This window comes from Hippocampus bargibanti, linkage group LG09 (genome assembly GCF_051943395.1).
Source record: "Hippocampus bargibanti isolate YZ-2025 linkage group LG09, ASM5194339v1, whole genome shotgun sequence".
NCBI lineage: Eukaryota > Metazoa > Chordata > Actinopteri > Syngnathiformes > Syngnathidae > Hippocampus > Hippocampus bargibanti.
In genome coordinates, this window is record NC_142742.1 from 13,691,291 (window position 1) to 13,704,653 (window position 13,363).

The 13,363-nt window shown below is 41.5% G+C and overlaps 1 protein-coding gene across 1 annotated transcript; it reads right to left on the reverse strand.

Moving 5' to 3' along the window:
- Window positions 1-1,244: 1,244 nt before the first annotated feature.
- Window positions 1,245-9,120, reverse strand: lrrc74a (leucine rich repeat containing 74A). Its single transcript, XM_089005123.1, has 13 exons — window positions 8,933-9,120; window positions 8,561-8,730; window positions 8,375-8,482; window positions 6,580-6,673; window positions 6,287-6,336; window positions 6,128-6,209; window positions 5,951-6,036; window positions 4,667-4,861; window positions 4,506-4,601; window positions 4,256-4,399; window positions 3,225-3,329; window positions 2,424-2,509; window positions 1,245-1,869 (listed from the first exon to the last, which is right to left on the reverse strand). The coding sequence occupies exons 1-13, from the start codon at window positions 9,030-9,032 to the stop codon at window positions 1,284-1,286; spliced, it is 1,902 nt and encodes a 633-aa protein (XP_088861249.1). The 5' UTR covers window positions 9,033-9,120; the 3' UTR covers window positions 1,245-1,283.
- Window positions 9,121-13,363: the final 4,243 nt, after the last annotated feature.

The following is a 13,363-nucleotide window of genomic DNA, read 5'->3' on the forward strand; positions in this document are numbered from 1 at the left end:
AGCTCGTTTAAAAGTCTTACATGATGTTTCACCTGTCCGGTTTCACATCATTGTTTGCTCAGATAATGGTCAAAATGGAACAATGTTATCTTCAGCAAACAGGAACTTTTTTAATCCTAGGGTATTAGTTTGAAATTACCCACAGGCACCAAAATTCAACATCCAACCGATGGTTGGGTGTGTTCAACAGATGACAGAATTCCCAAGCAAAAACTTTGTTTCCTCATATGATGAATCTGACTGAGCACAACCTTGAAAGTTTGTCTTAAGCATTTGTCCTATAATAACGAGGAATAGTAGAATAAGGAGACCTTAAATCCCTGAATGGAAATTTACAGTCATATGTCTGTGAGGATAGAGTCGAATTGTGGATTACAGTACGTATATCATAGTGTGACTACATGTCATATTAATCATAAAATCATCAGGATAACCCAATGCAGACATCAAATTGTTATGAGTCACAATGTAAACTGCTACTATATTTTTTTCTCTCTGGTATCTGGTTGAAAAAAGCAACAAGCATATTTTGACAAAAGAAATAGAAAGTACAGATGTCTGTTTTCAAATTTATAAGGGGAAAAGTAATGTAAGTTGTCAGGGAGGTCATCATTAGATAACTTGGAAATCAATCTAATCCCTCACTACTTCACGGTTCACTTATCACGGTTTCAGTGCATCGCAGATTTTTATTTTCAAGGAAAAAAAACATTCAACAAAATGCCAATGACTCAGAGGTTTTGGTCATGGCTGTAGCTTGATTGGTTCCCAGCACTGATGTCACCCAATGACAGCACCATATCTCATGGTTTACAGCCATGTGGATTGGCTGTGCATCTTCTCAGCCCCGCCCAGCACCCCCCTGTTTTATCACGTGGGTTATTACATAACTCTACTTTGCGGATGTTAGTTTATCGCGGGTGGTCCTGGTCCAGAGTCACCGCGAAAAACCAAGGGATTAACTGTATTCGTACTTTCCTCCATGTACTAATATTTGCGTGGTTATGTCGTGGAATGGACTCGATGCACGTACCATTTCCACATTTGGGCTACGTTAACTTCTGGTCAATCCTCGAACACAAAGCCATAACATTGATAGCATCAAACTATTATATACTCCCTATCTCCTGGAATAAAATCAAGTTAATACCAATTACATCTTGCCTTTCTAAATGTTCAAGTTATCCAACATAATAATGTGAACATGTTTGTGTTTATTCAGTTTTCTGAGTGAAACAACCTCGACTGTTCTAGTTACTAATTAAATGTATTGATTGAAATGTTCATGTTTTTGGAATCTTTGAGTATTTCCCCACAAGTTTCTTTGCCTTAGATTTGTTCCCTTTCTTGGCTTTAAGCCCAAACAGTGTGGTGTCAAGAGCAGGTCTGGACCTGGTCAGTTGGTTAACAATGGCTTGTTTAAGGTTGCTGTGTCCCGTTTCTGGATTAGAGTTTCCAGCCCGTGCACTAATGAATCTGTCTGTGGAAGACTGAAGTGAACAAGTCTGCAAGTTGGGTTGAGAACGCGAGTGTAGCTTTGGAGACTTGGTGGAACGGTGTGGTGTCCTGCGCGCCAACAGGTGGATGTGGTCATTGCTGGGGTCATAGACTGTGCCACTGTTTGACATCCCAATGTGGTGGCAAGAGCTAAGGACAGTGGCCGAATAGCGATTTGACCCGATGCAATCTTCTTTGGTGTCCTCTGGAGATATGACCACAGAATCGTGTGGTGTCACTGCCTCCACGGCGTTCCGGAAAGTCTTGAGGATGCGGTCGCTCTTGTGCTTCTCTTTCTTCAGACGGGATGCGACCTTGCGCAGTTGTCGCCGGTGATTCCGCATCATCTGCTTCCGTGTATCTACCATTCCCCTGCAAAGATGCATCAGCGTTACTTTTATGATGCACTTGAGGAATTTCAAATGCCCCAATCGATGAGACGCATGTGTGGTTGATGGCAGACAAGATTTGATGAATCATCTTCGCTTTTTAATCGCTTTATTTTTTCAACCGTTTTTTTGCCATGAGAAATCATCATGTATGCCACAAAAAACGTTCAGTTGACAGAATTTTCGGTAGATTTGTCGAATAAAACAGGGGTTTCACTTCTCAATGTCTACAAGCTAAATCTTCAGCAATGCCCAATTATGACTATCATTTTTTATTTGTTTATTTAGTGAAGAGTAACTTAACTCCAGGTGGGGATACTTTTTTTTTAACTTTAGCTATGTGTGCAAAAATCGCTGTGCCATACTATATAATGTAACAGGGTCATAAATTAAACAGTTCTATGGCATCATACCATAAATCAAACACTGATAAAACCAGTGTTTGACAAGAGGATTGCCGGCACACAATGTTTTATTTCAATAAACTGAGAGGGACATTGTAAATGGAAATAAACAAAAATGATGGGACATAGTCACCTGTAGTCCACCATTCCTGTCCTGTCACGATCGAGCCTTTGGATAAGCTCTTCAATTTGCAATCGATTCAAGGGAACACTTGATTGCTGTTAAAAGAGGAAGAGCAAATATATTACGTTTTGGGCTCTAATTACCTGGACAAGGGCATGTACGGTTGACATAAATACAGCCACATCTTCATTAGGTGCAAGCAGGTTTTGCACACAGTTGATACTGTATGTGCGGATATTATTGTTTTTCCACTCATAATTATGACAACATCCACCAACACCTGTGAATCACTCTTAAAATTAATTAATTGAACACATTACGTATGTACATGTGCATGTATGTATTTATATGTATTTATGTGCAGCTCATGTATTTAGTTTTTTGACTTATTTCATTCGTTTCATCTTCCTTTCATAATGTCGCTGCTGTGAAATGTAAATTTCTCCACTGCGAGACTAATAAAGGCAAATCCAATCCAATCCAATCCAATGTATATGAATGTATGTATGTATCTATGTATGTGTATACGTGATTAGCACATGGAAGAGGAATATGGTAGTCTGTCTTTTCTTATATTGGTATTGCTTGTGTTTGGAAGTTTAGAAGAAATCCGTGTCTTTTGTTTTTTACGATATTATTCCTAAATTCCTCAGTGAATGTTTTGCTCCTCAGGAATAGGCAAAATATGACCGACATTGCTGCAGTCAAAACAAGACCAAATTTAAATGCAATTAAATCCAAAATGAGCCAATCCAATACATCTGAATCATCTCAGCCCATCGTGCATTCCAGGCCAATAAATGTTCAAACCTGTATTGCGTTCCTGAAATCAATCACAGGGACTCGCATTGTGGCATCTTTGTCAATATTTCGAAAGAAATCCCACAGACGTAGTTTGTGTTCATCCAGATAGTCCTTCAATAGGAGCAAAATACATATTTGGATTAGTGGTGGAGCGTCAAGGCCTGCAAAGCTTTCTCTGCTGGCCTAAAAATATCTGAATCACAGACTGATGTTAATTCTATTTAGTCAATGAATTCTTATTAAATAATTCCAAATTGTCTTTCAACTTGCTTTCATGACTTTTCCCCTGTTGCACTGCTTCCAGACGTGTTTTTGTATTTAAGCATCTAAGCAATCACGTTTCAGCCATCATTTTTAACCAGGGTCAGAAATCTACCTGTACGCCTTCAAAATCCGTTCTGCGGGCCCTGTCGCATCAAATGTGTCGAAACTGCTGCTTTCACCAATCAGATTCAAGCAATCATAGTTTGCAAACTGTGATTGGCAAGTCACTAGCCAATCATAGTTTGTGAAAACTGCTCTTTTCACTACTAGCTGCTAGTGACAAGAGCATACTGGCTAGAGCAAGCACACTGAATCGGTCGCTAGCTGCATAAGCAAATACATAGTCGTGTTGATTTAATTGCGGTTTTGTCAACCCACAATAGCTAATGGAGGAGAAGAAATGGATTTGGTTGCAGATTTATTGTGAAAGCCATTTTCAAGATGGACTTTTCAAGAAAAGTTGGACATCATTAAGAGAGGTCGGACGTGCAAAAATATCAACTAATATTGCAATTTTATGAGGTTATTATTTATGTTTTGCCACCCTTCGCCAATCATATTCTCTGTGGTGTGACAGAGCGACTTCTGACCCCATATCATGAATCCACACATTGATGGTAAAAAAAATCAAACATTTTAATGACATCGGAGTTCCGTTCACCTTGTCTAAACAAAAAAAAACATGGAAGCTTTTGGACCATAGAGTTTCTCAAAGGTGACTTTTGGGAACATACACAGTACTGTGCAAGTTTTCATAAGGACATGAAACCAACCTGAACGACTTTCATTGGGTCGATGTGTTTTAATGCTTTCTTGGCAATAAATCCTCCAACGCCTCCATAGAGTACATTCACACCAGGATGCTCTTTGCATGTCACCTCCAGCAGATGTAAAAAATTCTCATTGACCAACACATTCTGCTTGGATATTAAAAAATAAACTGAGAATAAATTGAGAAATCATTCTCAATTCAGTCTTATGAATATGTCCAATGTGTGTATATGTGTATGTATATCCACTTACACTTATATCAATCTCCTCCAAGGATGTTTTATTAGTTTTCTTCACCATGGAGACCAAGGACAAGGCTCCCTCTACTGTGAGTGAATTGTAAGCCAGCTGCAGGAGGAATTAAAAAGATGATGATAGATACGAGCCAGGCCGGTGGTTACTAATTTACTCACCATTAGCACCTTCAGGGTGTTGTTGTACTCAAGGCCCCGGCAGAGCATGCCGACACCCTCATTGGTGATACGGTTGTTGTTGAGATTGAGGTGCACCAGAGTGCGATTGAATTTCAGAGCTTCACCTATTGCAAGGGCCCCTTCATTCCCAAAACCATTCCATGATAGGTCAATGTACTTTAACATTGTATTCACCTAAATACGAAGAAAAAAAACATTCCATTCTGAAGTCCATTTCCCTTTCCCATGTCCCTAAAGATGCACTCTACACTTCGGGGGCAAACTTGATTGCTTGAGGTCCATGTTTGATTTTTAAAAAAGACAGATGATCCAAGTCATATGTACATGAGGGTAAAATGTGTCTGCAAGACTTGTAGAGTAGTTTATTTTAATAATAATTGGCATCAGAGACATGGCATTTGGATTGGCAACACAATAATTAGAGATCATTATTAAGACTCCTGGGCAGCCTGGCATTCGAGTGGTTAGCACATTGATTCGGAGTGCAGGGGCGGTGGTATCAATCCCCGCTCTCGCCACCCAGTGTGGAATTTGCATGTTGCACTCTGACCTGCGTGGGTTTTCTCCCACAGTTCCAAAAACATGCATGGTAGGTGTCACATCTCGTTGCCATCCTGGGCGCGCCCCGCCCCTCCTGTCACCTCCTCCGCCACTCCCGGGAGACGGCCCCTCCAATCATCACTCACCTGGGTTCCCACAGCTGATTGTCATTCACTGATTGTGCCTTCTGCCTATATCTGCCTGTCGCTCACTACCGTCTCCGTCTGAGTATTTTTGGACTTTGCCGTTTCCACTTCCGTGTTGCCAGGTCTGCTGTCATTTAGTTATCTTCCTCCACTCTTCCCTGTTTGTTATTTTTTGATGCATGTTCCAGTAAAGACTCTTGCTCCATCCAAGCCTGTCACGTCGTGTATTTCGGGTCCTTCCCTATCGCTAAAATCCCGTCGCTCGAGTCCTGCCTCTTCGCACTCGAGCGACGTCACAGTAGGATGCTTGAACATTCAAAATCGTCTATTGTTGGCAGTGGGAGCGCAAATGGTTGTTTGTTTCTGTGTGCCCTGCGATTGGCTGGCAACTGGGCTAGGTTCCAGAAACCCCCGCAACCCCAGTGAAGATAAAGTATTTCAAAAAATGAATTAATGAATGAATATTAAGACTCCTGTTTGTGGTATTACCACACTATGAATCCAGTGTACCCCTAAAAGAATAATGAGGGTATATGATGTAAGGCATAAAGTATTGAAATGCCATCAGATTAAGTACCTTGAGTCCGGCACTGAGAGCAACAGCTCCTTTCATTCTGAGTTGATTCCAACAAAGGTTCAGCTCCTCTAGACACTCATTGTTTGCTGTAAAGTGGACATCATGTTGTAAAAAGGACTTCATGTTTAACCATCCACACAATTGTGACAGCATTGAGGTGAGTGACTCTTCGCATACCTAACAATAATCCGAGATGTTCTCCTCCTCGTCCGCAAAATTTATTATGGCTGAGGTCTAATTCCTTGATACTTACGTTGACCTTCAGGTAAAAAATGCATACAACGTAAGATTCGAGCACAATCACTTTTGTCGGATGTAGATGGACCAAATACTCACAGACAAAGCCTCTGCAAAATACTTTGCATCATCATCTGTAAATCCATTTCCTAGTTAGATGAGAAAAAAAGCTTGAAAGACAGACATTGATACAGTAAAGTCTCGTTATATCGATATCGGTTATATCGATAGTACTGCTTATTACGATACTATTTGTATGAACGCAAGGAGAAAATTTACATGCCGCAGGATCGGATATATCGATAGTCCGGTTATATCCATATTTTTTCCGACTCTCGAGAATATCGATATAACGAGACTTTAATGTAGTTGAAAAATATACTGCACATTACCTGAAACTTTGATAGACTTGAGTAAAACGCTGTCCAGAAGCATTGTACCCACGTGCTCAGCTCCAGAAGAATGAAGATGGTTGTTGGATAAGTCCTAAGATGTATACATTTGTGATGTGCCCGACTGTGCCGAGGCTCTGAGGTATGTTCCGAGTAAACAGGTGAAAACATTTCCGAAGCGCGGTTCGAGGCGAGGGTCGATTTCACTTGTGGCCACGCCTAAAGCCTCGGAATGCACAATGTCCAATGCCTCGCGAGACGGGATTCCTATATCATCACCCACTCGAAGATTCGAAATAAAAAGGTGCACCGAGATGACAAAGAGCTGATGGCTGACACTGACACACCCAACTCGCACTTTCAATCGGATTTGTCCTGCATTGGACACACCGTTCACATCGAAAAAGAATAGACGATCCCTTGTCTGGGATCCTTTTGAGCAGATCTCTGCTCAAAGGGTACTTCTGCTTCTTTTCCTTTCGGCTTTTCCCTTCAAGGGGCTGCCACCGCAAATCAGTGTCCTCCATCTACAGAGGTTTGATTCGCATGTTTGTTTTGGCCACGCTTTTATGTCGGATGCCCTTACTGACACAACCCTCTGTATTTATCCGGGCTACAGAACAAGCAACTCTTTGAACTTAATAAAGATGAAGATGCTCAGTAAAAGGCTCCCAAACAGAAAATGGTCATCGGCACAGCAACATTCAAAAAAGCAAAACTATACTCACCATTTGATGACAATGCTAAAAGGGTACAAATTACAATAACCAGTGCGAATCTATAATGTAAACTACTGTGACAACACTGTGTATACCTCGTTTTAATGTATTCTACTTGCTGATGTTTTAAAAGATGAAGTGTATTTTTTTTCTATAGAACTGAACACTTTCCGCTCAACAAAAATGATTGAAACGTGTGTATTTTTCCTTGTTTGTGTGTCAATGCCTAAAGTAAAGCAATTCTTTTTTTTCACGTAACACGCACACACACATACATTCATTCACACACAACTCGCTGCAATTTTTACACAAGAGGATTGAGGCTAGCAAAGAAAATAAATAAAGTTGGCACAATTCTCAGTTTTATCTCACAAGTCTTAGTTTTGAAAGGCGCTTCCAAATGAAATGTATTATCATTATGACATGTATTATCATTATTCTCAGAATTCTGACTTTAATTTAAAAAATCAAACTTTAAAGTGAGAATTCTCACTTTAAAGTCTGAATTCTGAGATTATTTTATTTTCTTCGTTGGCCCTCATCCTCTTCCATACATTTGGACCACATCGAATCCATGACAGCATTTTAATCACACATTCTGTCATGACATTTATTATCCACATAGTGGCGCAGTAGAATGAATGAGGCCTCATGATGCGTTGACCAAAAAGCAAACCATTTAGATGGAAAGCCTCATTGGTTCATGATGCTTCATGTCATCACAAAGAGGGTACAGCAAGTCCTGAAGAATGAATGTCTCTCTGTGTCTTTGTTTTGTCATATTGTCTCTATGCTGTCATATTATTTGTTATTTAGTTTTTTTTTGTTATTTTGACTTCAAGACGGCGCCGCGAGAGTGGCTGCCTTTCCAGCAGCTCATGTATTTTGTTTTTCTACTTTCATTCCTTTCATCACTTTGCTGCTGTGAAATGTAAATTTCTCCACTGTGAGACTAATAAAGGAATATCCAATCCAATCCAATCCAATCCAATGCCTCATTTTCCCATCACTAGTATACATACTCAGACACTTTTAAATGCCCGTACATATATTATGTATCAATGATTGATTCATACCAAATGTTGAATGGTAAAATTAGCTTTCAGCATCTTTGACAGGTCCTTGGCTCCCTCTGCTTGGATGTGGTTGTCTGCCAGTTTCAGAGTGTTGAGATGCATGTCGCTCTAAACACAGAAGACTGATCTTTATTATCCCTCCTTCTTCTATTGCTCTTCGTGACATGCTCACATTTGGCGACTCACCGCCAAGGCAATAGCGAGTGCCTTGCACCCCAACGGTCCAATGCCGTGGTGGTTGAGGCTCATGGTGCGAGAGTCAAGGTTCCGGATGAAGTAGGAGACTGGAACAACACCCAGTAGCTTGCAGGCGTGGAGGTAGACATCAGTTACAGAGGTCTTTTTGCTTCTGATTTCTTTTGATGTTTTATTGATATCACAGCGCATCAAACAGCATGGGATGTTTCCAGCGTGATATTGAAGGCAGACACAAAGGCATTGCATTAGGCGATGAAACGTCATTTGGATGAATATGATGTTCAGAAATGCATTCGCTGATCCTAAAATTATATAATCAGCATACTCTGCATTTAAGAACCCATGGTATAATATGCTCACCATCAAAATCTGTGGCAAAATCCTCTTCTAAGCCTCGCTTCATTGTCGTCGATGGATCAACATCCTCTAAAGAGAGGGACTCACAAGACAGAGTTGACATTTGCGTTCGCGACGAAATTAAAAACAGACAATCAAGAAACAAAGACTTTCCTGCCCAAGCTGAAGTATATTTTTCATGAATGCCAGAGTCTCCGAGGTGAAATAAAACCCCTTTGTGTAATTCTATCTGTCAGCCAACATGTGAGGCATACTGCACTAAATAATGTACATGTACATGCATTGTGGACTTGTTCAGAACCAGAGTGACGAGAATTGCATGACGTGTTATATTTGCGAATTTTATTGTATATGTATACAGTAAATGTAAAAATATGAATGTGCCATATCAACAGATCACTGAATGCTGCCACAAAATTTAGTACACTTGTCATGATTCCGTAATGTGTAGTCTCCAGAGGTGATTTTTAGAGAGCCGGTTCTTTTAGATCGGCTCCTAAATGGATCCCTTGTTTTCTTTGTTGCTTAGATTAATTTACTTCCAAAAATAACACAAAATTATATGTAAAATGGATTACTAATGTAAAAATATACAGTACATGATATTTTAAATTGATACGACTTTATATTCTTCTGAACATGTCATTGTGTTGTCATATTATTTGTTATTTATCTATTTTTTGTTCTTTTGACTTCAAGATGGCGCCGCAAGAGTGGCTGCCTTTGCAGCAGCTCCTGTATGTGTTTTGTTTTTTGACTTCTTTCTTTACTTTCATAACTTTGCTGCTAAATAATAAAGTACAAAAACAAAGACCTCAAACGATCTCAAAACATGGCCAACAAAAACTTCCAATTTCTGTATATATTATTAAAGGACAACCGACACCATTTTTTGTTTCCTAACTGACATCAGAAAAACGTTTTATAGCATCTAAAATAACCAAAACACGCAGGCTGATATTTGTCGTCAAACGCAAAACACCAATAAAAATGACTTAAGTTGCCCAAAACTGCCACGAATGAGCTAAAAACTGGAGAGATTCTCGAAGTCCTGCCCCCATGTTCGTGACGTCACATTGGGTACCAGGGCGAATCCGGAGATCCAACGAACCTGTTTGCAATAAAGAGTAACATCAAACTCTTTATGTGCATGCAAAAAGTTGTTTCAACTTTCAAGATGAAAAGTTACAAACTTTCATATGAATTGCCTTCTATGCAATGGAGTGCATAATAAGAAAATTGAAGTGAATTGCAATTCACATAAAATCGAGAATTTCATTGCGGGGTCAAGAAAACCATTCGTGTTCGATTCAAAATAAAGACTGACTGTCGGAATGATACGTACCAGGTTTGACTGTCATCGAAGTGTCCTTTCGGCAACACCAAAGCGCTCGGTCCCCGGTATGAAGAATGTAATTATCTTGGCTTGGAGCCAAAAGATTTTTTAAGTGAGCAGATCCAAAATAACCGGCTCTCTGAAAGGAGCCGGAATTCCCATCACTAGTAACAACCGCATTGCCCAGTGATAGACTTGTGACGCAATGGCAATAATTTAAGGACTTATGTATTTGGCGCTCCTTTTTACTTTCGTTATCTCTCCTTTTCCAGTGTCTTCGTAGCGTTGATTTGTTGGGAGAAATATAAGCCACTGCAGTGTTCAATTGTCGCAAAATAGGCGAGGAAAGGGAAGTACAGCACTCTTTGCACACGAGCATGATTAGTTTACATATTTCCATTTGTGTGGTCTTGTGTGCTTTTTGCAGTTTATCGTATTTACCGTATGTATGTGTCATGATCAGGTTGGCGACCAACGGGGGGCGCTGTCGGCCCCGCCTGCACCTGCACAGGTGCTGGTCGTCCCGATCAGATTGGCGACCAGCGGGTAGCGACGTCAGCCCTGCCGGCAGCCTCGCAGGTGCTGGTCGTTATAATCAATGACACTTAAAAGGACACCTGGCACGATCATCCGGTGCCGATTCATTGTTTGTTTGCTGCATGCATTGTGTACGTGTTTGTTTAATCTTGGCGGACTTTTACACTTGGTTTTCTTTTGCTACTTTGTATTTTTTCCATTCAGATCATTTTGATGTTTTACATTTTGTTACTGCTGACCTTTATTTTAATACAATTTGTCAAACAACCTCCTGCTCCCTCCTGCCTGCTTTTTGGGATCCGAACCCGCCATCACCACCTCGCAAACCGTTGACAGAATGAATCGTCCAACCATCGGATCCCGCAGGTACATCGGACCCGTCTCATTTCCACCCTGTGCCTGGCAATGCTACGTCCACGTTAGCGCAAGCCTCGTCAAGTTTGAATTGCGTCACTCGACGAGCCGCAACGTCCACGTAAACGTCCGGCCGAGACCTCCTTCCAGGTGGCCGTCCAGGGTGAAACTGGGTGACTGGCATTGCACGCCCACGTCCAGCCACGCTGTCGTCGTGCATGACGAATTGAGTCTCATCCACGACGAGCCGTGCAACGTCCGCGTCAACGTCAGTCCGAGACCCCACTCACTGCTGGATCCCGGAGCGGCTCTGGACTGGTCTCGTTCCCCCGGAGCCGGGCAGTTCACGCCCACGTCGGCGTCCGGCCGAGACCTGGTCCCATACGGCCGTACGGGGTGCCATTCTGCGCCTGGCAGTTGGACGTCCACGCAGAGCCATGCGCCGTCGCGTGAACGTGCGCGAGGGATCGCACTCACGCCCACGACGATCCGTGCCGCGTCTTCGTCCACCCCAGGCCGAGTCCCGTTCCCATCAGGCCGCTGCCCGTCGTATGCTGGAGAGGCAGCGGTTGCCCTCTCCACCGACCGTTCCCTGGCGAGTGGACCTTTTGGGAGACTGTTGGGACTTCTGGAAGCAGCCCCTTGAAGGGGGGGTACTGTCATGATCTGGTTGGCGACCAACGGGGGGCGCTGTCGGCCCCGCCTGCACCTGCACAGGTGCTGGTCGTCCCGATCAGATTGGCGACCAGCGGGTAGCGACGTCAGCCCTGCCGGCAGCCTCGCAGGTGCTGGTCGTTATAATCAATGACACTTAAAAGGACACCTGGCACGATCATCCGGTGCCGATTCATTGTTTGTTTGCTGCTTGGTTGCAGCATGCATTGTGTACGTGTTTGTTTAACCTTGGCGGACTTTTACACTTGGTTTTCTTTTGCTACTTTGTATTTTTTCCATTCAGATCATTTTGATGTTTTACATTTTGTTCCTGCTGACTTTATTTTAATACAATTTGTCAAAAAACCTCCTGCTCCCTCCTGCCTGCTTTTTGGGATCCGAACCCGCCATCACCACCTCGCAAACCGCGCGCGCGCGCGTGTGTGTGCGTGTGTGCGTGTGTGCGTGTGTGCGTGTGTGCGTGTGTGCGTGCGTGTGTGTGTGTGTGCGTGTGTGTGTGTGTGTGTGTGTGTGTGTGTGTGTGTGTGTGTGTGTGTGTGTGTGTGTGTGTGTGTGTGCGCGTGTGTGTGCGTGTGTGTGTGTGCGTGTGTGCGCGCGTGTGTGTGCGCGTGTGTGGTCGTTCGTTTTACTTACACATTCAACTAATTAGAATTATCCTTTTTCGGAGTCTGAGGAGCTTGAAGAAACCACGTTTTTTTTTACGTCACAAGAAAGGCGACGACAGGGAAGTACGTATCTGTATCTGAGTTTTGACCACAAGGTGGATCTACAACATAACGGAACCTTGTTGGCTCTTATTTTTTTCGTTGAATTGATTTTTTTTATCGCCTGGTGGCGTTAATTCATGGCAAATTTCTCTTTTAAGTTGGTTCAAAAATGTTTTGTCTATTTATTTTCAAATCTTTTGAGTTCCTGATGAGTATTCACTGGAACAGTCCTCTTTTCCCTTCGGCCTTTCCCTTCAGGGGTCGCCACAGCGAATCAGTGTCCTCCGTCTTCAGAGGTTTGATTACGTAGTACAGTACAATTATAATCAGGTAAATAAACACACGAACGTGAACTAAACCACAAATATTAACTACAAAACTCGAATAAAGAAAATTGCTTCAATCACAAAAAAAATCAAAATCTAAGAATGTTAAATCGACTCTACAAAAATCAGTCAAAACAGGCTTGTTATTGATATATAAAATAGTAAATCTATATTATATGAATATTTATTGATTGAATAACTGAAGAACAAAATACGTAAGTTTAAATTACTAATGTTATCAACAGAATAGAATTATGTATAAATTTTTACTTTTAAAAAGTCAAAACGCAAATAATTGAATCAATTACATTAATAAAAAATCGAAATAAACAAATACAATATCCTGATATTAGAAAAAAATGAATAATTAAAGTAATCAAAACAATTGATAATTAACAAATAACCGGTCTATTTCGAATAAACAAATATGTATACCTGTACACAAAAATAACCAATTTGCTCAATTCATGTGCAGCCCACGAAAAAACCACATAGAAGT

Excerpts from the sequence above, each read along its gene's own strand:
- lrrc74a (XM_089005123.1), bottom strand. The coding sequence starts at position 9,032 with ATGTCAACTCTGTCTTGTGAGTCCCTCTCTTTAGAGGATGTTGATCCA. Across the intron at positions 8,483-8,560 it reads CACTCGCTATTGCCTTGGCG|AGCGACATGCATCTCAACAC; the intron begins GTGAGTCGCCAA and ends TTCTGTGTTTAG. Across the intron at positions 4,862-5,950 it reads CTCTCAGTGCCGGACTCAAG|GTGAATACAATGTTAAAGTA; the intron begins GTACTTAATCTG and ends CTTCGTATTTAG.